At 45.2% G+C, this 27,119-nt stretch overlaps 2 protein-coding genes, 1 long non-coding RNA gene and 1 pseudogene across 3 annotated transcripts in view; 3 read left to right on the top strand and 1 right to left on the bottom strand.

Annotated features, from left to right (window-relative positions):
- The window catches only part of LOC119326301, a 3,042-nt gene extending 932 nt beyond the window's left edge, over positions 1-2,110 (bottom strand). Inside the window, exons 1-3 of the long non-coding RNA XR_005157896.1 lie at positions 2,011-2,110; positions 1,424-1,648; positions 924-1,319 (exon numbers count right to left, since the gene is read on the bottom strand). This is a non-coding gene — a long non-coding RNA (uncharacterized LOC119326301). The remainder of the gene's footprint in view (positions 1-923; positions 1,320-1,423; positions 1,649-2,010) is intronic.
- Positions 2,080-6,617, top strand: LOC119326299 (U-box domain-containing protein 33-like). The gene is made up of 6 exons (XM_037599980.1): positions 2,080-2,357; positions 2,488-2,854; positions 3,145-3,285; positions 3,535-4,179; positions 4,396-4,842; positions 6,196-6,617. The coding sequence occupies exons 1-4, from the start codon at positions 2,107-2,109 to the stop codon at positions 3,994-3,996; spliced, it is 1,221 nt and encodes a 406-aa protein (XP_037455877.1). The 5' UTR covers positions 2,080-2,106; the 3' UTR covers positions 3,997-4,179; positions 4,396-4,842; positions 6,196-6,617.
- An 88-nt stretch (positions 6,618-6,705) lies between these two features.
- Positions 6,706-7,937, top strand: LOC119326300 (U-box domain-containing protein 70-like; the record flags this gene model as incomplete). Its single annotated transcript, XM_037599981.1, has 2 exons — positions 6,706-7,290; positions 7,510-7,937. Coding segments are annotated over 2 exons (774 nt in total), but the record flags the coding sequence as incomplete, so codon positions are not given.
- A 2,042-nt stretch (positions 7,938-9,979) lies between these two features.
- On the top strand, positions 9,980-19,412 carry LOC119326032 (annotated as a pseudogene).
- Positions 19,413-27,119: the final 7,707 nt, after the last annotated feature.

Here is a 27,119-nt window from a genome sequence, read left to right as displayed (position 1 = left end):
TGAACCATCTGGTCCGAACACTTGAGGCAGATTTTAGGACCCGCGCTGGCTTTGCCCTTAGACCTATCTCTCGAGTCTGCTCTCATAACAACATTAATAACTTTTTCAGATAAAGGTTGTTGCAACTTATCATTTTCCTCATCTGTAACTAGATCAGAGTCAGACCAAAAATCATGTCCTAAATGAATATGATCTTTAGCTTCAAAGCCAAAAAGATTTTTTGTAAAAAGAAGTAGCAACTTCCAACATTTGGTGGGTAGAATAGACAGAGCTGTCATCACCAATCAGCACAACCAGATGGTTCATTCTATGATGTTGATTAGCTAACCCATGGAAATAAGAATTGTTCCTACCCCCCAACACAAATTTCCTATCCCTAGATCTTTGCCATAAGGCGGTTTCATCTTTTTTCGAATATAATCCAGTTCCTTTTAAATATCATTCATACATTTTTTATCATCATCTGGAAGTTTATTTTCCTTAGAAAAGACATCAAGAATGTCAGACTCCACAAGGAGATCGCGTTTCTTTTTCTCAAGATCAGCTTCCAAATTAATGCTCCAACCTCTCAATTTTTTTCCTGAACAGCCTAGTCAAATTAATGTGCCGTCGTTGCCGATCTAACCATGTAACTCTCCAAGAGGACGTGTGCATTCAAACTGAATGAAAAGGTGATGTGTTTTACTTCATCAGTTAACCATGAATCTTCGATCTTTACTGGTATGACTTGATAATTCCACTAGAGTAGACAACCGTCAGATCATGGCGATGAGAGCAGCTAGCAGCCCGCGTCATAAGAAAAGCACTAGACTTTGTTGCGCCGTCTTCCTTGAGTTGATCGAGAGCATGTGGCTGGGCAGTCGAACACACAGGTGGTGTGCGATCATGAAAACCATAGGAGAGGAGTAAAGAAGAAGACTTACAGTAGGGAAGTGAAGTGAAGTGAGTGCCTTGCTCGATGATGCAGCAGAGGCGGATCCAGTGGGGGTGCCCTGGGTCCAAAATTGTAAAATGAATTTTACTATATACTCCCAAGTTGTTGCTAGTTTAAGACTATTTGTTGAGATTATGATGATGCTTAGTGTAAACTTTGAACCGTGGCACCCCCAAGCATGTGATTCTAGGTCCGCCACTGGATGCAGCCGTGGTAGCGGTCGCTCGTTCACAAAGCAGAGAACTTGCACAAGTCGTCCGTCAGAAAGGCGAACACAGCTAGCCCCTGCCATGCCATGGGAACTGCCGGGCAACTCTTGGCAGCAACAAGTCAAGCCGGCAGCAGGTGTGTGTGTACAGCTGCCAGCCTACCATAACGAGTCAATCTGTGCACAAAAATATATATAATGGGTCAAGAGGTTACTGAATCAATGGTGTATAAAAAAAAGGCTTAGAGCAGCCAGGCGCAGGGGACAAGTCCAAAGCTGACCTGAGCTGCTGGCTAACCAGCAAGAGAGAACGACACAGCTAACTAGCTAGCTGCCATGGACGCGGCGGGCGGCTCGCACTGGGGCGACTCGTCGGGGCTATCCTCCCCCTCCTCCTCCTCCGGCGGCAGCGAGCAGGTGTACGTGGCGGTGGGCGGGTCCAAGGCGATGGTGCTGTGGGCACTGCACAAGTTCCCCAAAGACACCGCCTTTGTGCTGCTCCATGTCTGCCCCCAGCACAAGCTCATCCCTATCAGTGCGCCTCATCCCCTCCTCTTTCACTTCTCTTCTTTCTTTTCTTTCCTTTTTGTTTTAATTTGGATTAGAAGTTCTTCTATTCTTCATGATATTAGTATATTCCCCATTTCAAAAAGAAGTTCTTCTATGCAGCTTTGTAGTTTCATTACCTACTAGTACTTCAATAGAGTGAACAGCATAAACAAGACATGAGTCATTATTACCCTGACATGATTGCAAAATAGTTTTAGCATATTTTGGATGCGATGCAATCAGATCAACTAAAATCCTGCAGGATTCGAATAGCATAGAGTTTCTGCTGATAGTAAATTATGGTTGTGAAAGTTAATACCTCCAATGTTGTTCACAGTGGGTGCCAGGATCCCTGCTAGCCAGGTGCAAGAGCAGGAGCTGACTGCATACAAGAAGATGGAGTTGCAGAGAATCAATGACAGTCTGGACCAACATCTGCTCCTATGTGCACAGGAAAAGGTTCAGACATATCAGACACCAGAATGCCAAGAAAACTAGTACTATATGCTTGCTTCAAAAATTGACCTATGCATGTATCTCACAGGTACAAGCTGAGAAGCTGGTGGTTGAATCAGATGATGTGGCAGAGGGACTAGTGCAGCTCATCACTGAGCATCATGTCACTGCCCTTGTCATGGGGGCAGCAGCTGATAAGCATTACACAAAGTATGTGTGCAAATTTCTGAGTGATCTCTTAAAAACTTATAGATTATTATTACTAATTAAACACATCATGGTCATCAGTGAATGCCCTTTACCACAAAAGGGAAAACTAACTCCTCGTTCAAGAGTTCAGGAAAATGAAAGCCCTCAAGTCCAAGAAAGCACAGGTTGTAGAACAGAGGGCAGATCCTTCCTGCAAAATATGGTACATCTGCAAAGGAACGCTTGTTTACCGTAAGTACGGTTGGTCGAGTGCCGGATACTCTTCACTTACGTTGCAGAACTCCAGCCTGCATTTGACATGTTACCCTCCTTGTCTGCATTCTCTCTACACTAGGAAGGCTGTTCCCCTTAGCCATGGGGCAATGCCGCAAGGTACACAAAAGCCTGGCGCTCAACAGTTTTCAGTGGATAGATCAACTAGCTTGTCAGAGATGTGGTGTGTTTCAAATACATGGCTGCACAAACCAAATCTCAGACGATCCGACGGTAATGAAAAGGTAAACACAATTATATAAATGATATTTATTTTGGCATACTTAAAGTTTAGCAGTTACACTTCAAGGAACAAAGAAGCTGCTTCATTTATATTCTCCACATCTTCAGTAAGCAATATGCATCCACACTTAAACTTTGTATGGTCACTGATGAAGCAATCAGAAATGCATATGCACTTCAAATGTGGTCCATGCTGAAGAATTTGCTTGATAAATACACGAAATAGGATGAAGATATTAAACATTCAAGAAAACCTTGACATGACATGAAGTTTTTACCTTATCTCACCCAGGAAACTGTTCACGAATTTGATGAGGCTGACAATAAATTCCAGCATATGCTCCGGGAGTTGGAGAGTGTAAGAAAACAAGCTTATGAAGACAACTGCAGTCGTGAAAAGGCAGAAAGGGAGTTGTTTGAGGCTTTCCAGAAAGTAAGTATAGCTTAATTTGCATTTTTCAGTCATGTCAAGTATACTGATGTTAACTGTTATTTCAACTGTATGATGTATGCCAGTAAGAGCATTATTTGGAAGATACACTTGCTACTGTGCTTATGAAGCACCATCACGAACTTTACCATCATCAATAATAAATTTGTAAACAATTTTGGATCCATTGTTTCCAGTAACTGCCAGCTAACTTTTTTAACGAAATACTCTCACATTTAGCTTGTCCAACAGGCACGAGCCTCTGAGAATATGTACTTCGGAGAAGTGAAGCAAAAGAATCAAATAGAGGATAAGTTGAAAACAACACTGGAGGAAGTCGAAAGACTCACAGAAACAACTAATGAACTTTGTGCAAAGCTTCAAGATGAACGCAAGAAAAGATTAGCCATTTGTGTACCAAGCCAGCTCCACATCGACCGGCTCTCCTCTTCTCTCACAGCCAGATCCTCTCTCCCTCGCCTCGTCTCCGACGATTTTGCCTCTCAACAACGAATCCAGATCCGGTGGAGATCGACCTTGGAAGCCACACTGGGAGGCACCAGGAGCAGGAGAGGTCGCGACCGACGGCGGGAGGAGAGGCCCCAGCGGTGGATGAAACGCTGCAGATCGCCGGCGTCTCCGCCTCTCCCCCGCATGCCGCCTCCTCCACTCCCCTTCCCTCACAGCCCCACCCCCTCTCATCTCGTCTGCTAACCCTTTTTTCCTCTCAATACACTCAATAATGAATCCTGATCCGTGCAGATGGATGGCAGAGTCCCTATGGTCGATGGCGCCGGGGAGGAGGCAGAGCGGCAGGACGGGTTCTGTCATGCTGGGTGGAGCGGCGGCCGGAACGGGTCACCGGTGTGAGAGGGTGGAGTCCTTTCGTGTGGCCAGGTAAGCAGATATCTAGCTGGTGGTGAATTTCTGAAGATGGTGTGAAGCTAGTCCAGCTTGCTGTGCTTAAATTATTCCTACATTTGATATACATGCTGTACAAGTGTCAGTTAATTCATTCACAACCCATTCATGATTCTTGTTTTTGATTGACTACGACATACTACAGAAATACTCCTATGATATGATTCTTATGCAGCTTCCCTTTTCTAACAGAAATATTCCTACAGACTACATCGCCCTTACTTTCAGAATGTCATACTATAGTTTGCATAGAGCGGGGCATGCTCGATCAGTTTGGAGGCCAAGATGACACCAGATGGACCTTACTTTCAGAATGGCATATCGCTATCTATTCTATTTTCTAAATTTAACCTCTTGAAAGAATCACATCTACTGTATATTCTGATTCTACTGACTTAATCAATAGTTGTGGATCCATATTCCTTGCAACACCGTTGATCTCTTGGTGCGGTGGCGCGAGGCCAACCTGGGTTTGCCGGGGTGATCTCCCTGTCACTGGACGAGGAGGTTGACAAGGACACCGTGATGGAACTTGGCGACGCAGACCACAGGAGGTAGGAGGAGGAGAAGAAGAAGAAGAACCGGCGCAAGAAGAGGAGGAAGAAGCAGCGGAAGGAGGACGCCACCGCAAACAAGGAGGTAAATGTTGCAGGCCTATGCTCAGCTCGTGATTATGTAGTATCATGTATTTATTTTAGCAAAAGAGGATTTAGTAGCAATGTCATGTAGAATCACTTTAAATCGGAAGCTACTTTTTCAACTGCATCAAGTGTGAGCTCACTGGAAGTTTTTTTTATGTGTGGATCTAGAGGAGCATGCCCGTTGCTTTTCTTTGGTAATGCTATTGTATTGCTACGGTCATTTGTTTAACTATGCCTTACTAGGATTCAATGGTCAATACTATCCAATTTTATTTTTTTGCGGACAATATAAATGCAAGTATGTTGTTTCCTGTGCAAAACGCACATACTTTTTGGTTTCGTGAAAATCAAAATGATGCAATGTTTTTGTTTTCACCCATTAAAAGTTAGTGAAACATGTGCGTGCACACTGAAACATTCATGAACTGAATAGCGAATTGAAAACCTTGCATGTGTAGTACAAATAATTTTATCTTAGTGACTCGACATCTGTGTTTGATCTTCATGGAGCTGCAGTTGATGAATATATGCCTTTGATCAACAGTTATGCAGTACGATTTCTGCTTGCATTGACATCAGTTCTTTCTTTGCACAATTATTAGTTTTGCTGAACACCACAAGATTTGTTTTATGTTTCTTCTTTTTTATGATCCATGTAGCTATTGCAAGATAAGTACCCTCGAAATAGAACTTCATTGTTGCTGCCTCCAGTTCAAAAACAGCAAGGTACATCATGTAGATTGACAGCCAGCTAATATATTGACGACCTACCATCCTCGCATAGTCTCTCTCTCTCTCTCTCACAACATACCATAAGTTCATCCATCTACATGTGGGTAAATAATACAGAAAGAACAATCTTAACCTTTTAGAGAATCCAGGAATAGCTAATTTCTGGAACACACATAAGGTCATCCATCTAGGTGTGGATAAATAATACACATAGAACAATGTTAACCTATTTAGAGAATTCAAGAATTGCTAATTTCTGGAACACACATGCTCTTTGTCAGCTGAAATAGAAAAGCATCACGATATGCAATCTGCTACTCAAAGTAAAGAAAGACGAGCATAAATGAGTTTTATGTTTTGCTATGTTATATGCATTCAATTAATTACTGTTTGTATAAGAGCTATGCCTAAAACTGGAGTGAATTGCTGAAACTGATCATTTAAAAAGCATAATGAATTTGAATATGCAAAACTCCACCGATATTTAACTATTATTCTAAGTTTTTGTGTGCAAGGTCTTGCTGCTTGAAAAACTAATTCTACTGTCATCAACAAGTTGTGAGTGTTATGTGCATAAGAAGTTAACAATAAATTTTTTCTTGTCTATATCTTCTTACAGATATCACATTTGGTTCCAAATTGGTGCTGTGATGTATGCTTCAAGAATTGAAGATCGACACGGTGGCTGAGGGTTGTGTGTTGGCTGTCGGGGCTAGCTGTAGCGGAGGCGACAGCGGCCATTGCTAGCTAGAGGTATTGGCATGCGTCAGCTGGCACGCAGCTGCAGCACAGGAGGCATGGTCGGAGGCAAGAAAGAAGGAACTCTCTAAAGTATAGTATGAATCTCTCCCTGCACTATTAGCTTGATTTACTTGGTTATCTAGGTCACAGAGCATGTCACTGCTGTTACATGTTTCACTTCATTCTTTTTTTTCCTTTTTGTAGAGATGATTTCAGTACTCTATCAGTGTGATGTTAATTAGCACCAAGATGCATGTGTCACTCGTTCGATCAAGTGTGATGAATTTTGTATTTTGTTCCTGGTGATCTGAAATCCCGGTTTTGTCTCGGCTAAATGTTGCTTAATATACACCTGATATTTTGAATCTGATGCAATAACAATAGATAATGTAAACAGGAAAGTGAAAGGGGCGCCTCCCACCACCACTTAGCTTTCTCTCACGAGGCGCCACCAGGTGGCGCCCCAACCGCTAGTAATGTAGCAAAGCTCAGTGGTTTTGGCGTGTGCCGAATGTTCACTGATGAGTTCAGGGGCACAACCACTCTATATAAGCATACCCACCCAAAGGGATCTTTTGTGTACATTGATCCTGAATATGTTATGACTGGTGACCTGACCCCCCTATCTGATGTATACTCTTTCGGAATCGTGCTGTTGCGCCTCTTGACTGGAAGACCAGGATTCGGGCTGTTGAAAGATGTGCAACGGGCAGTGGAAAAGGGTTGCCTGGAAGCAATTTTGGATTCATCTGCTGGGGGCTGGCCAGCTATGCAGGCTGAGCAATTGGCTCGGGTAGGTCTGAAATGTTGTGAAATCAGAAGAAAAAACCGTCCTGACCTGCAAACGGAGGTTTGGACTGTACTTGAACCAATGTTGAAGTCTAGTTCCATCATGTTGTGTTCCTTATCATTTAAGTCAGTATCCGAAGACCTTGGAGGTGTGCCGCCCTACTTCATCTGTCCAATACTACAGGTGAGTGAGTCATAGATTTAACTTGGTGAATATTGTTTTCTTCTATTGTTCATTTTGACATATTAAAGTGTGTAAGCATGCTTGATTAACCTTAAATTTTCCCCTGAATTCTTGTTTCCAATTTATCATTCTTAGCAACTTTAGACAAAGTCAGTAATTTCTTGCATAGACAACATTTGTTATTTCAGGTTATTTCACCCTTGCATTTCTATGGTGCAGGATATCATGAGGGAACCTCTAATTGCTGCAGATGGTTTTACCTATGAAGCCGAAGCTATAAGGGAGTGGATTGACAATGGCCACCATACATCACCCATGACAAATCTTGAGCTACTCCACCGTGATCTTTTGCCGAACCATGCCCTCCGTTCTGCGATCCAAGAATGGCTGCAGACAAATGCAAATTAATATGTTAGCTTTATCACCATGGAACTTTGAGATGAAAAATTGGTGTGCGCGTAACTCCTTGCACAGATTAGTAGGCACAAACCGCAAAAACCAAACGCTTCTGTGTGTATTCAGAAAGAATGATCTAAGATATACACAGTGCTTTTCATTTTGTTTCTTCAGCAAAACGTGTATGTAAAATATAATAGTTTGGAGCTCCATCAGTGGCATGCTGTACTTTGTACATGGATTTATAAAGAGAAAACTGTTTTGGTCATGATACCACCATTGCATGTGCACACTGCTTGAATGAACAATCAATATTGGTGTGGTAATGACTGGCCTCTGAATGTCGATGTTCCATGAATGAATAGTGCATATCAGCATGGAACTATCAATTATTTACAACCATATATGCTACAGTGTCATTTTACATGTTAAATCCAGTTTGAAAATCTAATATTTGCAGCATCGATCTGTCTATTCCGAAAGTCCAAAATGATCAAGCAATCAAACTTCAATGACCTATGATCAGCTTATTTTATCCTCTTGTCAATGACACAGATCCTTCGTGTTGAACAATACCAAGTTTGTTGAATTTTCTTATCAATGCGGTTGATCTACAAATCCAAAAGGTATGATGTCCTTGTCTGAGATGACTGACCAAATTGCCAGCACAATCTATTATATATTGGTCCTTCAGAAGCCGGTAAGGCGGTAACCAGCATGAAACTTCATTTGCCTTGAAGTCCTGATCTATCCGATCTGGACCTTGATTTTTAGCAAGAGTCCAATTCATCTCTGACATATCACTTCCTAACCTACCTTCCGGTCGCTGTCCTCACACTGGGATACCGTATTTCTGAAAGCATGCAATTTCTCAACAAGCACTTCCGTCCAAATGAGTCCGACAGAGATTCCAATCATCCAAAGCTGCACCCCTCTTCACGTATTGTAGTTCAAAGTATAATGCTAGTATATGCTAATCATCAGATGCTTTAGAAAACAGGAGATGCCTTGATGTACATTACTATATTGACAGCCTGGGAGCAAGAATTGTGTGAAAGCCACCTGCAGAGAACGAACATTATTGCATACATCTAATCATATCAAAACTATATGTGCTGGACAACATTTACGCATCTTGAAAGCAACCCTTTGATGGGCATTGCCGGCCAGGGAGATGGGATGATCACCATCTAATTAGATGACTTCGTTGCTACGCATCAAAAGTCAGTCAACCAGGGGCAGGCATGTACAACAGTTCCTTGGAAGCAGTGGAAATTTCACGGAAAGTTCACCCGAATCAGACAAGTTTTCCTGCCAATAAAAAATAAATTATTATCAGCATGGTCATTTCTAAATTGGATTAGCTGCTCGATGGGTAAACCAATGTTTCCTAAGCTGAAACAACATTTTTCTCATTGGACTACACTTGGGACCCAAAGCAAGAGACTGACCTGATAGTGTGCTCACTGCTGCTGGATGCAGTCACAGGAAGACCAAATCCAAGGCCACTATCTAAAACCACCACCATTGCCTCTCCTTCAGGCCTTCTATGAGCTGACACTTCCTAGGAAGAGCAAAGGCACAAAAGGGAAAAGATGCCCCTGGGTTGATGAAAAGTGGTGCAGCACAATTAGGTACTTTCATAAGCCTTTTAGACCACTTCCAGAAATCTTCACCTTTTCGCGTTTGAGGTGAGGCTTCTATGGTTCAGGTTCTGCTGAACAAGATAGCAAAAGCAGAATCAAGATCTAATATTAATTCTTGATTTTTAACGGTATATATAGGGAGCAAGAAAGATGGATCAAGAAGAGGTTCATATCGCGGTGGGGAAGAACTTCAAAAGAGAGAAGGCTAACATATTATGGGCAGCTGCAAATTTCCCAAGGGCCACACTAGTTCTTGTCAATGTTCACTGGCCATCCAAGTGGATGCCTTTCAGTAAGATTTCTTCAGTCAAATATTTTCCATCAGAAGGAAAAATCAAGAATTAACATCAGATCTTGGTTCAGGCTCTAATAATCACACATGTGCCATTTTTTAAAAGGAAATTTAAAAGATGTTTCATCAGAAAAGAAAACATGTGCAGTTCAGTGTACTGTCTTTCAACTTGTGTGTGAATAGAAAGTAATACACTATCCAATCCTATAAAGAAGCATTTCAAAGAGATAGATAATAGGAACGCAAATTTTTATCATTATTTAGTAAATGTAGCCATCTTAGATACCAATATACTTATTCTCTCAGAAAAAAGATACCATACACATTTAATTTGTCTACCAGGCCAGGAAAGGAAATGCCTAATCAACTTCCCCAGTATGATAAACAGCCTTTTCCTGCTCTCATCTTATTCTTGACAAATGCACACATAACAACTGCTGTCGGTACTAAAAATGTTGTAGAAGATTACACACATGAGCGAACAGGCCTGTAGCCTAGTGGTTGCAGTGACCTTAGTAGCGCTCCAGGTCCTGTGTTATACATGTGGCCCACATGTCCTGGGCACCCTGTGGCGCGTCCAAGCAGCCGGCCTTCGGGACCTTTTCTTGATCAGGCCAGGAAGAGATTCTTCTTAGTGCAAAACCGTGGGGGCAGTTTCCCCCCACCAGCTGAGTTTTTATTTTATTACACACATCACTTATTGCAACACAAATATAAACAGCATAAAGTATAAATTTATTTTTATGGGCTGTATAAATAATTTTCTGTTTCTACTCAACAACTGCAGTGGGTGGCGAGTTGCTATACAAGTTTGCAGATGAAAAGGAGAAGGAGATGCATAGAGACAAACAAACAGAAGCAACGGTTAAGATGTTGTTACAATATAAAAGCCTGTGTGATACAAGAGAGGTAATGATCTCTATCCTAAGATTTTAAGTTCAAATTAAGATAAATCAGGTTACAGCAGAGCAATTTGTGTTCATCCAAAAAGTCTTGTACCCATTTGGTACTCCCTCCGTCCTAAAATAAGTGTCTCAAATTGAGTCACTTATTTTGTGACGGAAGGAGTATTTGTTTTGAGATCATGGATGAACCCAGACATAAGCTGAATAATTGTTTTATCCGATGCTAATAACTAAGCACACAAATCATGTGGAGACGGATCAAACCAATATTACGCTAACTTCTGAAGAATAAGAGTTATAAGGTACCTATTTCAGAGAAGACATGTTTCATAAACAGGGCATGTATCTTTGCAGGTTAAGGCACATTACATCACACACGATGACATTCTTGTTGGTCTTGTAAACCTGATAAAGAAGCTCAAAATAAAGAGAATTGTCATCGGTTCAAGGTGAGATCTTAAATGAACGCATTCCCAAAAAAGAGCATTCCCTCTTGATATATGTTACTTGATGTAACATGTACACAATAAATGTATCAAGTTTCATGCATAAACCAGTAGAATCAAAAGTCTGAACTTCAACACCCCCTCTCACATGTGGCTCGATAAGGCCTAACATGGACAGAAAGAGTGCAAGCAATTTTTTATTTAAACTGCAAAAACTGAGACTTGAACACAAGACCTCTTGGCATTGATACCATAGTAAGTTCATGGACCAGCCGCTTTATCCAAAAGACCGAAGACCGAACTGATGGAGAGGAGGGGGGCACTCCCCCTCACTTCTAGGCTGCTCCAGGCCTTGGACGTGCGATCGATGTAGGCTGTAACTATTTCTTAATAGTGCGTTGTCCAGGCCTTGAATTCGAGTCTTGGCTCTGATGCCATATTAAGTTTCATGCACCAACCAGTAGAATCAAAAGCCTGAACTGATGGAGAAGGTTGGGCAATCCACGTATACTTCAACAAAATTAATAGTACCTTAGTGGATATAACTGTATAACACTGAAGCAAGTTATGCAGGAAAATGGCAAAGCAAGAGGAGCTTCGCAAATGCTGTCAGGTTTGGGTGGTGCTCAATGGAAAATACATGTCCACTAGGTATAGTTTGTCTTAAGTCCATAACTGCAGACATCTGGATCAAATCCAGTAATTACTTGATGGATGAGATCATTCCTAAGTGCAGTAATGATTATCTGAAACATACGGGAAGCATTGGAAATAGGGGGAGCTCTGATTTGTTAGCATCTATACATGAGCTGACTCAGCTGAGCGACGAATCTGATGGATACACAACACCACCAAGTGATTTTGTAAGTAACCTAGCATTACCCACTTTTTTATCCAAAAGAGCACTACACATATGCAAATAATAACTGTTTCAGTTTACAAGTTCATGACTATGGTTCAGAGTTTTGGTCCTAACTCGTGGTGTATTCTCTAGTATGTCTCATTTCAGGCAGATGATATCATCAGTGGGGATGGGGTTATTCAGATGGAGGGTGCTGATCAATCAGCAAAGGTGATAACTCATCTTCGTTTTGTTTTCAAGACAACTACTAAAACATGTGCATTCAGAAATTCTACCTGCTCACTCTTTAAGGTTGCCCACACATACAGAAACAATATCCAGGGTTTTGTACAATCCTTGCTCTCTCTTGCAAATATCCAGGGTTTTGTAATCCATGATGTACTATGCATTTGAGCTTAATGAAGATGGCACCTCGAGTGCCTTTTCCATTATATTTGAATTTGTTAGGAATGAACAACTAGTATTCCCTGAGGGCCAAAGGCCATTACATATACATGTGTGTGAAAGTGCAAAAAAGCCCCTTATACAATGGGGATGTACACAATGAACTATACACATCTAACACCCCCCCCCCTCAAACTCAGGGTGGATCAACAACACTGAGTTTGGAGAGGAAAAACCCATGCTGCGCTCGAGTCTGTGCCTTCGTGAAGAAGTCAGCCAACTGTAACTCAGAGGGCACATAGTGAAGAGCGAGAGTCTGATCCTGCACAGCAGCACGCACAAAGTGGGCATCCACACCGATGTGCTTGGTGAGCTCATGCTTCACCGGGTCACGCGCAATACTGATAGCACCGGTACTGTCGGACAGTAGAGGAGTGGAGGTAGGAGCAGACACACCAAAGTCCTCAAGTAACCACCGTAACCAGATCACCTCAGCCGTCAACATAGCCATGGCTCGCAACTCAGCCTCTGTACTCGAGCGAGAAACTGCAGTCTGCTTCTTTGTCTTCCAGGCAATAAGAGAGCCACCAAGAAAGACACAATAAGCAGACAGCGAGCGTCGATCCGAGGGATCACTAGCCCAGGTAGCATCAAGAGTAGGCCTGGAGCTCAAGAGAGCTGGAGCGGGGAAAGAAAAGGCGCTGAGAGATCGTGCCACGAAGATATCGTAGAACACGGAGGAGATGACTATAGTGGACAGAGGTGGGGGCTGAAACAAACTGACTCAGGATGTGGACAGGATAGGAGATGTCAGGACGCGTAACAGCAAGATAGACAAGACTGCCAACAAGATGACGATAGCGAGTGGGATTAGAAAGAGGAGCACCATCGGTGGCATGAAGCTGAACGTTGAGCTCCATAGGAGTCACAACCGTGCGCTCATCACCGAGAGCAGCGCGAGCAAGAAGATCCTGAATATATTTTTCTTGGGAGATGTAGAAGCCATCAGAGGTCGAGGAGATCTCAATCCCAAGAAAATAGCGAAGTGGACCAAGATCAGTCATAAGAAACTGGTCGCGAAGGCGAGCCTTAACAAAGGCGATGTAGTCAGTGTCGTCACCAGTGATGATCATGTCATCAACATAGAGAAGGAGAAGAGTCCGACCACGAGGAGACGTGTGAACAAACAGCGCGGGATCATGGTCACTGGGCAAGAAACCAGCGGCGGTCACCACAGAGGCGAAGCGCTCAAACCAGGCGCGAGGGGCCTGTTTGAGACCATATAGAGAGCGGCGAAGTCTACAGACCATACCATCAGGAGCATAGTACCCCTGTGGTGGCTGCATATAAACCTCCTCACGCAACTCACCGTTGAGAAAAGCGTTCTGAACATCAAGTTGAGAGATAGACCACTGACGAACAGAAGCTACAGCAAGAAGAGTGCGAACAGTGGTCATGTGGGCCACAGGAGCGAATGTCTCATCATAATCGCGTCCCTGCTCCTGTTGGAAACCACGGGCTACAAGACGAGCTTTGTAGCGCTCAAGAGAACCATCGGAGCGAGTCTTAACCTTGTAGACCCACTTGCAGGTGATGGGACGAACGCCAGAAGGGAGAGGAACCAGATCCCAAGTGCCAGAGCGCTCAAGGGCAGCAAGCTCTTCGGCCCTCGCAAGCTGCCACTCAGGCTGAGTCATGGCAGTCCGATAGGAAGTGGGCTCAGCAATGACAGAGAGACCATACCGATCAGGGGAGTAGCGATCAGGTGGGGGGCGAGGCCGAGCACGGAGATTATGAACCGGGGGAGATGTGGAGGGAGGAGCACCAGAGGTGGAAGGCTCATCAGGGGAGACATCCTCAGTATGAGGGCGACGAGTATAGTGGAGAGGAAACGGTGAGAGAGGGCGACAGACTGAAAATGATGGTGGAGAGGTGGAGGAGGAGGATGGAGAGGATGGGGTCGATGGTGAGGGAGAGGATGGGGTCGATGGTGAGGGAGAGGGGAGGAGAGGTGCCAGAGGAAGAGGTGACACAGGAGGCACGTAGTGGAGTGTATCGGGAAGGAGAAGGAAAGCAAGGTCATCGACAGAGAAACTCGAGGAAGAAGAACGTGGGTAGTAGGAACGAGACTCATCAAAGGTCACATCACGCGAGATGCGCAAGCGACGACCTACATGATCCCAACATCGATAGCCCTTGTGCTCATCGCTGTAGCCAAGGAAGACACACTCAACCGACTGAGCAGTCAGTTTGGTGCGTTCTCGGGGGGCAAGAAGAACATAGCACACACATCCAAACATACGAAGAGCAGAGTAGTCGGGAGAGCGACCAGTGAGACACTCCAGAGGAATACCACCCTGAAGAGCAGTCGATGGCTGAATGTTGATGAGATAGGTGGATGCGGAAACAGCCTCAGCCCAAAAATGGGGTGGAAGGGAAGCAGCAATCATTAGCGCACGAGCCGTCTCAAGCAAATGACGATGCTTGCGTTCGGCAACGCCATTCTGAGCATGAGCCCTAGGACATGAGAACTGGGCAAGAGTACCCTGGTCCGCTAGAAAACCACGCAACAGCTGAGAGATATATTCCCCAACAGAGTCAGCATGAAAAGTACGAATGGACGTGGCAAACTGGGTGTGAACCATGGCAGCAAAACGTTTGTATATAGAGAGAACCTCGCTACGAGATTTCATGAAGTAGAGCCAAGTGTAGCGAGAGAAATCATCAATAAACAAAACATAGTAGCGATGACCACCTTTCGAATCAAAGGGAGCAGGACCCCAGACATCAGAATGAACTAAGTCAAACGGATGCTGAGATACTGACTCACTAGTAGGATAAGGTAACTGAGTCTGTTTGCCAAGTCTGCAACCATTACAATGTAAGGAGACATCTCCAGATACAGACCCTAAGAGGCCCTGACGCACTAACGAAGATAAACGAGAGCCACAGATGTGACCAAGTCGATGATGCCACTGCTGGAAGGACGCAGACGAAGAGGCAGCAAGAGCACGGGAGCTGGCAGAGGTGGTGGCAGCGGAAGGAACACAAAGCCAGTCAACCTCCCAAAGGCCCTCTGACTCACGGCGCCGGGGGCCAGCACCAACCAAAGCTTTGGTGCGACGATCCTGAATGGAGCAAGAGTCGGTGTCAAGAATGACACGACAACCAGAATCAGTAAGTTGGGCAGCAGAAAAAAGATTCATGGTAAGGCGAGGAACATGTGAAACACTCGGAACAGAAAAAGATGGAGTGGAAAGAATGCCACGACTAGCAACAGGAAGAGGTGTGCCATCAGTAGTAAGAACATTGACAGGCAAATCAAGAGGTCGGAGAGAAGACAACACAGAGGAATCAGAAGACATGTGGAAGGAGGCTCCAGAATCCAAAACCCACGAAGATGTACCTGACTGTGTAGATGCCTGCGGTGGTGGAGAAGGGGCTGCAGTCACAGCAGCAGCTGAACCAGTCGACGTAGAGCCTGAGGAAGCAAGGAGGCGCTTGAGGCGAACAATGTCCTGGTCAGTGAGTGACGGAGTCGAGGAAGACACGGGAGTCCCGCTGGAGGAGGAGCGCCTCTGATCTCGCTTCTTTTGGCGACAGTCAGACTCTGGGTGACCTGACCGGGAGCAGTAACCACAGACGATGTCGCGGCGCGACGTGCCCTTCTTAGCATAAGGAGGACGGCTCACCCCCCCTGGAGGAGTAGGCAGGAGCGGCGGAGCAGTGAGGCGAGCAGACGCCACAGGGGCACGAGCAGCCAAGACTGACGGAACCAGAAGCAACCCAGCAGAGCGAAGGCGGGTCTCCTCAGCCCGAAGCTCAGCAAGTATCTCTGAGATAGGAACACGACCAAGAGCAAGCAAGTGAGCACGTCGAGGCTCAAACTCCGACCGGAGACGAGATAAAAACTCATGGACCCGCTGAAACTCCAGATCAGACCGAGTAGTCTGACAGCAACGACAGGTTCCACAAACAACTGTCCGAAGAGAGTCAAGCTGGCGCTAGATGGCAGAGCACTGTGAATAGAACTCATCAACAGAGGAATCACCTTGCTGGAGTGCGTGCTCCTGGCGCACCACAGATAGGTAGAGAGCATCACCAGAGGGCTGATAGCGCTGACAGAGATAAGACCACATCGCTGCAACTGTGCCAAGTCACATGAACTCGGAAGCAAACTGAGGGAGGACACTCGCGGTGAGCACAGCAGCGGCTCAAGCATCATCATTGCACCACTGAGTGTAAGCAGACAAATCATCCCGGTACACAGAGAGAGCATCAGAATAAGCGGATACCTGCTGATCATAAGCATCAACCGCATCATCATCCAGAGCCTTGGCAGCATCACGGTCAGCCTGAGAAGCATCAGCAGCAAGGACCGGGGGCACGGGTGGGATTGGTGCCACGGGCGCCACCGGGCATGGCGGACAGGAGACCTCGCCAAAGAGAACACCCCACAGAAGGAGGCCACGCATATGGATGCGCATGAAGCCCACAAACTCAGCATAGTTGGTGCCATCGAAGATCACCGAGCACCGAGGGACCGCGACATAGCCTGAAGAGGACATGAGGAAGTCACTCTGCTGCTGTTGTCCGCGTTTTTTTTTTGGTCAACTGGCCCTCAACCCGATCTGGATCGAGGCAAACGCCCGAACGGATCAAGCGCACCCAGAGAGGCAGGAGGCTCGATCTGAAGCGAGCATGACTAGAGGGGCGACCAGAAGGAGTCCCGGTGGCCGGACCAGGGGGCGGCAGCGGCCGGGCCTGGGGGCGGCGGTGGCCGGACCAGGGGGCGGCGGGGGCCGGACCAGGGGGTGGCGGCGGCCGGACCTGGGGGCAGCGGTGGCCGGACCTGGGGGCAGCGGGAGCAGCCGGACCTGGCGGCAGCGGCGACCAGACGAGGCGGCTTCAACACAGCAGCGGCAGCTGCCGAACGGGGTGACAGCGACGGCCGACAAAAGCGGGAATGGAGAGGAGACAAGCGGGGGAAGTAGCAGCGAGCAAGACCAGCCTCGGGCTGCAACGGGAGCGGGGGGAAGTGGCGAGCAACGACGGCGGCAGCCAGAGATCGAGTAGAGGAGCACGGAGTTGCAGCGTGCGGGGGAGCAAGGGGAACCTAAGCATCTGATACCATGTTAGGAATGAACAACTAGTATTCCCTGAGGGCCAAAGGCCATTACATATACATGTGTGTGAAAGTGCAGAAAAGCCCCTTATACAATGGGGATGTACACAATGAACTATACACATCTAACAGAATTCACTCTGTGCTTAAGCATGTTTGACCAAAATTATATTTACCACTGCTGCCACATAGACAGGTTGATGAACTGTATCTAGTAAAAAAGAACAAGTGCTACCTATGACTTTTGAAATGTGCAATTTGCGTAAATAACATTAAGTTTTGCTCCATTCACGTATGATGTGCAGGAAGCTGAACAAGGCGTCGAGGAATCAAATGCTTATGAGGAGGTCGAGATTTTTTCCGAAGAGGGTGCTGATAAATCTGATGAGATACAGAGTGCCAGAAATATTTCTGAAGAGGCTGCAAAATTGATGGTAAAAGTCACATGATGCAACTTTTGTTACAGTCCATTCCTTTTGAGATCGGACACAGTAGAGCTTGGACGGAAAACATGCCTAGGTGAAGGTAAGCTAGAAAATAATAAAACATTCAAAATGAAATTAACACCGATGAAGATAAGCTAGAGACATTGTGCTTCAGGAACAGAAAAATAGGAGATAGAAAATCATAAGACACAAGGTGTATATCACGCAACATTGGTACACCATTAAATCTCTTCTTGATTACTTCTTCAGTATGTAGCTTTTTGTTTTGTACAGGAAGAAATGAGAAACTCCAAAGGAAATTAAAAGATCTGCAAGATGAGGGCTATAATCATGAACAAAGCATCTTGTCACCCAGAAAAGGGAGTGCTTTGCTGAGGGAGAGAACCTTATTGAAAAATAGATACCCGAAGCTGCATATTCCAGATCACATTTCGGAGTTCCCCATGTCGCGTATTGAGAAAGCGACCAATAACTTCCACTCAAAAAATCTCATAGGAGAAGGAGGCTATGGCCCAGTGTACAAAGGAAAACTAGGTGGTGTCATAGTGGCTATCAAGATGTTGGGACCCCACGGTAAACCCCATGGTAAACAAGGTTTCCCAGAGTTTCAGCAGGAGGTAAATATAATAAACATTCTATCAGGTCATTCATTTAACTATCTGAGTATGCACACAACATAGCATAAGATTAACTATAAGAAGAAGCAAACTTAATACAGAGCAATAAGCAAGTAGTCCACCCTCAAAAAAGCAAGTAGTTCTATCTGAACTGTAGTATGATCCCTGTTTCTTCACTTCTTTTATGAGAACTGTTTCCTCCTTATATATAAAAGAACCCGCAGAAGTAGATAACATACTTGCATACCTGACTACTTGGAGAGGCATCTCCTGAATCGTGTTTGGAACTCTCCAGGTTGTGGTACTGAGCAGAACCGAGCACCCACACATCGTGAGGCTGATTGGCGTGTGCCAGGAATCATGCATCCTCATTTACGAGCACCTCCCGAATGGCACGCTCATGGATGGGCTCTCCAAGGGGCTACCATGGAAGGACCGCATCAGGATCCTCGCCGAACAGCGTTCCGCTCTAGCGCACCTCCACTCCAGCTTCCCCCACGCTATCATCCACGCGGACCTGAAGCTGACGAACATCCTTCTCGACGCCGGGAATGTGAGCCGGCTAGGGGACTTTGGAACGGCGCGCATTGTGCAGATGAAGCCCCTGGAGGAGGACACAGTCTGCCGGCGGACGAACCCGATGGGCACGATGGGGTACATGGACCCCATCTTCTTCATGACTGGCGAGCTCACCACAGAGTCGGACGTCTACGCGTTCGGCGTGGTGATCCTGCAGGTGCTCACGGGGCTGCTTGACCTCAACATCGTCGAGCAGGTACAGGAGGCGCTCAGGAGGGACGCGGTGCACGGCCTGCTGGACGCATCTGCCGGCAGCTGGCCAGAGGTGCAGGCTGAGCGGCTCCTTCGGCTGGCGCTGAAGTGCTGTAACCTGGAGCGGAAGCAGCGACCGACCTTTACGTCCGACACCGACTGGAGACCGCTGGACATCCTGCGGACCATGGCGACCGCAAGTAAGTCCCGGAAATGGAGTCGTGGAAAGTGAAGAACTGTGCCAACGCCGCAACGCATAGGCAACTTGCTGCAAAATGCCAATAGATAGATAGTAGCATTTCTCTTGTGAACCTGCACTATACATGGGTTTAGTTTGTGATGCTATAGCCTTTTTCTTGTGAATGTACATTAATTAACTAGAACATGATGTATCATAGAACAGAACAGTTCATCCCTCTCATTGTAAATTTTTTATCACGTCAATGTAGTGGCAAAACCATAGATAAATGTGCATGGCAAATTATTTAAGCCCCCACAAACATCTCAGGATCCAATGACCCACATGAGCAATATGTAATAGTGTAATGTTTTTCTTTTATTTGTGAGCCTGCTGCTACTATAACTAAAGCATCACAAACTAAACCAAGTAGTAGTATAACAATCAGATCAATGGGCCGAAAGGGGCTTTCACCCCCAATTTCATCCTGATTGGCACTCCCCCCTAATCAAAATATAAGACATTTTTTTACACTCCCTTTGTATCAAAAAAAACATCTTATATTTTGATACAGAGGGAGTAATAAGCAGCACAAGCACCCACACAGAGCAATGGACCGGATCAAGTAATGCGTGGAGCGCAAATCGCTTGCGGGTAATCTAATAAGTTTCAAACTGACAGTGAAGCTCAATTCTTCAATCACAGCTCTGGTCGGTGACAGATTGTGCTCAGTCATCATCTCTAGGCAGTAGGCACCACTTGAGAACCAGTGTAATCGGATTGCCCGTCCATCTATCGAATGCAGTGCAAGGCAAGGCGGACAAGCATCCACATTCTGAGCCAACCTGAAACTCCATGTCTAATTGTCTATCCTTGCCATGATCAAACACAAATCGATCGACACACAAAGAGGGGGGAGGCGGGGCTGGGTCGGTAGAGAAACGCCATTACCTACCTGGCTGACCTTCTGTCACCTCCTCTCCGGGATCCATCGCCGCCGCCGCCGCCGCCGTAGTAGAAAGGGGAACGCCGCCGCGCTTTCCGACAGTCGGCCAGCCCGCTGGGTGTCGACTCTGAGATGGGCTAGGCCGCCATGTGCACTTGTTATGTACTTTGGGCTTTTATAACTAACTTACGGCCTTCACTAAACGGATTAACTTGTGGGCCTTTTGTATCTCTTCTTTCTCTTTTTTAAGGTTTGTATGTAGTTGTCCTACAAAACAACTCCAGTTCACCTAAAAAAAAACTCCAGTTTCATGGAGCTCCTAACCGGGGGAGCAACTATATAGTGAGTACTCCTTGCGAGAGCCCCGCACGGGTCATTTTTTGTGAAATGAGAGCGCGCCACTTGGCGCATTCTCAGCAGTCGCCATGCGTCGTGTGCTGGACGCTCCCTTGAAATATTTTTTCTATTTTTTTTGTGTGCATATTTTCGGGTTTTAGATGATGTTCTCGGAACATGCACACATATCACCTCATCAATGGACCTCAACAAACATTCATGGACATTTTTTTCATTATATTATGCTACTTACATTCATAAACATTTGTCAAATATACACAAATGCAATATATATGTAACATGTATGTTAGTTTTAGTTTATATATCGGTATTTGTAAATTCCGAACGTTTGGTATTAGGGAATAGATCCGAACGATCTGATTGTCCTTCGATCCTGATACCCCGCGCGATAATTTCTCGCTCGCTCGCAGGAAATCACAGAGAAAAAGTGCACCTGTAGGGAGTCGAACACAGAAGCTATTGCATGGCAACAACAAACATTCATGGACATTTTTTTCATTATATTATGCAACTTACATTCATAAACATTTGTCAAATATACACAAATGCAATATATATGTAACATGTATGTTAGTTTTAGTTTATATATCGGTATTTGTAAATTCTGAATGTTTCGTATTAGGGAATAGATCCGAACGATCTGATTGTCCTTCGATCCTGATACCCCGCGCGATAATTTCTCGCTCGCTCGCAGGAAATCACAGAGAAAAAGTATAGGGAGTCGAACACAGAAGCTATTGCATGGCAAAACCAGAGCACTGCCACCTGGCCTAAACCTGCTTTTGTGTTTTAGCTACAGGTTAGCTATTATTTATACTTTAATCCACTAGTGCAGAACCGGCCTTTAGTGCCGGTTCACCAATCGGCACTAAAGAGTGGGGACTAAACCCCCCCCCCCTTTAGTACCGGTTCGTCACGAACCGGCGCTAAAGTGCAAACACGTGGCACGAGTCAGGCCGGATGCGTGTAGGATATTAGTACCGGTTGGTAACCCCAATCGGTACTAAATGTTTGGGTGTTTTTTTAATTTTTGCTTTAATTTTATTTTTTTAATTTGGCTTTATTTTCCATTTAATTCTTTTTTGTTTGCTGGCATTTCACGATACTACAAATTGTACACGTTGTGCATATATAAATAGATTTTCTCGTACGTACACACACACACACACACACACATATATATATATATATATATATATATATATATATAATAAATTATCGATATCGAATGTCTCACAGCCAACACCATTAACTATTCACACATATACACATGTATATACATATACAATTTCTCCTACATGTTGCCTTGGTGCCTTCAGAGCACGATGACAAGTGATTCATGGGGCGGTAGCGGGTAATAGTATTCTTCTTTGGGATCTATGACCTAGTCGAGTAAAAACCCGACTATTTCCTCTTGAAGTGCTAGTATGCGATCCGCTGGTAGGAGCTTATCCCGCACCTCTGAACTGTTAAGAAGGAGATCAATATGTATGTGTATTAGTTGTGTGACTAGATATCGATAATGGTGTGAATAATATTCTGACAAACGTATCCAGTCCTGTCTATCAGATCTGCTCCTTTCGGACACCATCATGCGAATGTTCTCGCAAACGTAGAATGCACACAGATTATTCTCCGACGCCTGCTTCAGGGCCTTTACGAGAATGGAATTGAATCAGAAAATGATTAATCAAACATGATAATTAATTAATGATATTGAAACAAGAATTAAAGAGATGGTAGCTAGCTAGCAGTACTTAATTACTTACCTTTGGTCGATGCCAAAACAACTTTTTTGCCCATTTGACTGGAGTCACCTTGATGAACTTTGCCCATGCCCTGCCCGTCGGCAAAGAAAATTAATGAAGGGGTTATTAAATAGTTCATATCAGGAAATGACGAACTAATATAGGCCGAGATATAGTTAATAATGATTGAAATTACCTGTTGACTATCCCCTTCACGATGGTGTGGTCTTTATCTTCTTTAAGTAGTGAGTCCAGTAATTCAATTCTTCCTTCCTCAACTTTAATGTCTAACAAGATTCAGTGCCAACTGCATGCGCACATGTTTGCATGTCTTAATTAAGCCAGCAAAGAAAAACAGAATTTGTAGTACCAAGACAGTGTGACTCACGGGAAGTTGTAAGAAAGTAGTATATCTTCATTGGTATTGAGGCGCTTCAAGAACTCTAGCATGTTTTTCTCTACATTTGCTTGATAAACTGGAAGCTTCCATATGTACTCATTAATGGTATTTGGGTCAATGAACTCAATGCCATAGCGTCCAGATTTTTTCATTTCATACATCTTCATCCTGCATATAATACCACAGAAAAGAATATAGTGAGGATAATTACATGTAATAATTGATCAAAATTATCACTACATAACTAGCTTGAGGCTTAAATTACTGAAAGAAATCACTTACAGACAATAGCAACTGACGATAGACTTGTCGAGTGCGTCTTGATTGTATAACTGAAATAGTTCTGAATACTCAATGGCCAGAGCTTTCTCATGGTAATAATGCTCATGATTGACATTCACCATGAGGGACTCTCGATTGGAAATCTTGGTAATGTTCATGTACCATTGATGCAATTCATATATTCTCGTTGGGAGGTCCTTGACCTTGTCTGGATGGACCAAAGGTTGGCCCCGGACATATTTCCGCTTTATTTTTGATTCTCTAAGCGGAGACATGGGCTCGATTTCAAGGAGTTGTCCAACAGAGATCTTGAGCATTTCAGCCTGCATTATATGCTCCTCCGTTATTACCACATCGCCCTGCTGGGGAACGCTAATGGTTTACCCACAATAATATTTGGCGCGCGTACTCCTCTCATGTGTTGTTGGCATAACAAGCGGGGGGATCGCTTGCGCCGCCTGTTCTCCCAGTTGGGAAATGGTTTTCCCGCATTTTTTATCAGCTGCTTGTTGGCTCGAGCTCGAGCTCGCTTCCTTCTGTAGCCGTGCTCGATGTAGCTTTTTGATTTGACGCTCATAGTCTGAGTCAACAGGCTTGGGAGCTGGTGCTCTAACCATACGAATGAAGTGGTCAATCGTTTTCTCAGGCACTTTCTCCTTTGGTGGCGGTGCAGGTTTCGGTCCAAAATGGGCGTCCACTTGGGCCTGCACTATGGTTGCGTTTTGCTCCTCGGTCATGCCGTAAGGCCTCTGAGGAAGAGGAGCGAGGCTTGGACCATATTTATATCGCTTGTCTCCGCCTGTACTTCCTGTACTACATCAACTCGTACCGCTACGCACCATAGCTGCGGCATGTCTCTTCTGTGATTGCTGAGACGGCGGAGACGGCTGACGTGGCTGACGCTGTGCCGGACTTGAAGCAGGAGCAGTGGCCTGACGCTGTGCGGGGCATGAAGGAGGAGGAGTCTGCTCAAGCGTTCGGGGACTTGGAGGAGGTGGCGGACTTCGAGGAGGAGTCAGCTCACGCGTTCGTGGACTTGGAGGAGCGGGAGTCTGTTGACTCGGTGGCGGACTTCGAGGAGGAGTCGGCTCACACGTTCGTGGACTTGGAGGAGCGGGAGTCTGCTGACTCGGTGGCGAACTTCGAGGAGGAGTCGGCAGACGACGCGGTGTCGGTGGACTTGGAAAGATGATGCAATCCTTTCTCCATAGGATGATATGATGTACGGCCTCTCCCAGTGTGCTAGTATCGAATATGGCTCCACCACTTCATCAACCATGACACGAGCATAGCCCTCTGGAATCGGGATGCAATGGAAGGTTGCTTCAAGGGTAATTGTGAAAGCAACGCCGTCCGCCACCTTCATGGATATGTTCTTCATTTTGGAGTGTAGCTCACAGTCAGTGTTCTCTATGATGTCATCCACAGGGTGGTATGTATCCAGCAGTGTGTCGCCCGGAGCAGAACCAACGCTGCTTCTCGGCATGGATGGAACGGTGCTATTCAATGATGGACGATCATCCGCTTGCTGATGCCGCTGTTGAGACCCCCTTTCCTGGCTAAATGAGTCGATCTGTTGCTGCTACTGCTGCTGGAATTTGAGTGCCAAGTCTGCGTGCCTTGCTTCTAGGCCTTCAAGGCATTCTGCGTCCTGCTTCCTCTGCTCCTCCTCCAGCTTCCTCTTCTTCTCCTCCTCCATCTTATTTCTTGCACGGGACTTGTAGTCGTTGTTCCAGTCCGAAAAGCCCTCATACCAGGGAATAACGCCCTTGCCTCGTGTTCTTCCCGGGTGTTCAGGATTTCCCAGGGCGCGCGTAAGCTCGTCGTTCTCTCTGTTGGACGTGAACACCCCCGTTTGAGCTTCTTCTATTGCGTCAAGTATCTTTTGTTAGGCTCCTTTTAGACTTGCCTTATGTGAAACCAGGCCTGTCTCCGGGTCCAACGCCCCCCCATGCGCATAGAACCAAGTTCTGCACCTGGGGGGCCAGCTCCTAGTAATTGGAGTGACCCCTGCATCCTCCATCTCTTGCTCGGACTTATCCCACTTAGGCATTGCCACCGCGTAGCCACCTGGACCCAGCCTATGGAACTGCGTCTTTTTTGCGGCATTGGCCTTGTTTTTTATCGACCGTTCCTTAGATAATTCTGAATCCTTGAATTTCACGAAATCGTCCTAGTGTTCTCTTTGCTTCTCCAGTGTTCCCGTGAATTCTGGAGTCTTCCTTTTTGCAGCGAGGAAGTTGGCCCATACAGTTTTCTTGTGGGTGTTGAATGTAATTGCCATCTTCTTAAGAGCAGCGCCCTTGACTTTCTCCACATCTGCTTCAGTGAAATGATCTGGTAGGGTGAAATGTTCCATCAAAGATTCCCAAAGGTCTTTTTTGGCTCTGTCGTCGACCCAAGTAACATCTGGGCGCTTAGTCTTTGGCTCTTTCCATTCTTGAATGGAGATCGGGAGTTTGTCCTTCACAAGAACTCCGCACTGACGAGTCCACTTGTTTGCAATGTTCTTAGGCGTCAGGGGTTCACCACTAGGTTTGACGGATTCGATGTTGTACTTTACACCATCCTTCAACAATCTATCCGGGCCTCGCTTTGTCTTGCTGTCTATAGAAGCAGATTTGCTCCATCCGGAGGGCTGAAAGAAGGAAGATCGATTCGTTCATATATCTCAAAATAAAAAAACATGTGATGATCACCAGATGCCTGATATACCTCGCCGGTAGTCTTTGTTATTTGAAGATCAGCATTCTCTGTGTCATCATAAACATTGTTTGTGTCATCATAATAAGAATCATAGTTCATGACTTCATCAGCTCGGTCGTCGAGATCGAATATCTTTTCATCACCCTCTTCGGTATTGTTTAGATATTGGGAGCCGTCATCTACTTCATTCAGATCATCTAGCCTGCCAGGGTTGCGTATGATGTCGAACAATTCCTCTTCTCTGTCTCTGCCGGTATTGTCCGCCATAGCTTTTACTTAACTAATACCGAAGGAATATAGAACAATTTAGTATTCAAATTACAATGCATGGATGCAATCAATAAGGAAAAACTGAATCATATAGTACATAATATATATGCATCGTCTCGATTAATATATAATCTCGAATACATCATCGTCTCGAATAATATATATAATCTCGAATACATCGTCTCGAATATTATATATCGAATACATCACTGGCTAGGTACCTAATAAAGATCGAGTACTACAGAAGAATCTAGGGCGCCACTCACGGTTCCTGGGGCGCGGGCGGTGGACACCCAAAGAGAAGGAACCATCACAGGATCATATCTCCAGTCATCTGCCCAAAGAACCTGCCAAGTAGTGGAGAACCTGACGTCGTCCATAGCAGCCATGTAGCGATGGACGTGCTCGTCTTCCTCCCTAACACGGTGACGCACCACCTCCGGCGGGGCCGGCTACCTCTGCACCGAATGTGGCCCACGTGAACGCCACCAAAGGAGATCAGGGTCGACGACGGGACCCGAGGCCGGGTTCCTCACCAAGCGGCGCGCCCCTCCAGGTAGCACCTCCCAGTGCTAGCCTGGCGAAGCCCAGTCCCGGACATGGGTCCTCTGAAGCATGACGTCGTCACGAACGGGTCGACGGGGAGGATGCGGGCCGGGCATATCGTCGAAAACAAATACTATATGCCCGCAAAAAGTAACATTAATCTAACATTCTATATATGCAAATTCTAACAATTTGACATTAATCTAATTCATCTAACTAAAACTAATTCTAAAATTTCTAACATTTCTGATTATATAACTAACATTTCTAATATTTCTATAACTAAAAAACAGAAAAATTGCTAACATTTCTATAAATATTTCTATAACTAAAAAATATTTCTATATAACTAACAATTCTAGAAATATTTCTATAACTACAAAACAGAACAATTTCTAACATTTCTATAACTAAAAAATAGAAAAAAAAATCTATAACTAAAATTCTATAATGTGTGTGTGTGCGTAGTGTGTGCGTGTGAACATGGCGGCCGGGGTGAGCTCACC

This window comes from Triticum dicoccoides, chromosome 6B (assembly GCF_002162155.2).
Source record: "Triticum dicoccoides isolate Atlit2015 ecotype Zavitan chromosome 6B, WEW_v2.0, whole genome shotgun sequence".
NCBI lineage: Eukaryota > Viridiplantae > Streptophyta > Magnoliopsida > Poales > Poaceae > Triticum > Triticum dicoccoides.
The sequence above is the reverse complement of the archived record's forward strand: the minus strand, read 5'-3'. Positions and strand labels throughout refer to the sequence as shown.

What these genes read in the sequence shown, in the direction of transcription:
- LOC119326299 (XM_037599980.1), top strand. Translation starts at nt 2,107, where the DNA reads ATGACAGTCTGGACCAACATCTGCTCCTATGTGCACAGGAAAAGGTTC. An exon ending in GATCCGACGGTAATGAAAAG is followed by an intron (nt 2,855 to 3,144) that starts GTAAACACAATT and finishes TATCTCACCCAG; the next exon opens with GAAACTGTTCACGAATTTGA. An exon ending in TGTTTGAGGCTTTCCAGAAA is followed by an intron (nt 3,286 to 3,534) that starts GTAAGTATAGCT and finishes CTTGTCCAACAG; the next exon opens with GCACGAGCCTCTGAGAATAT.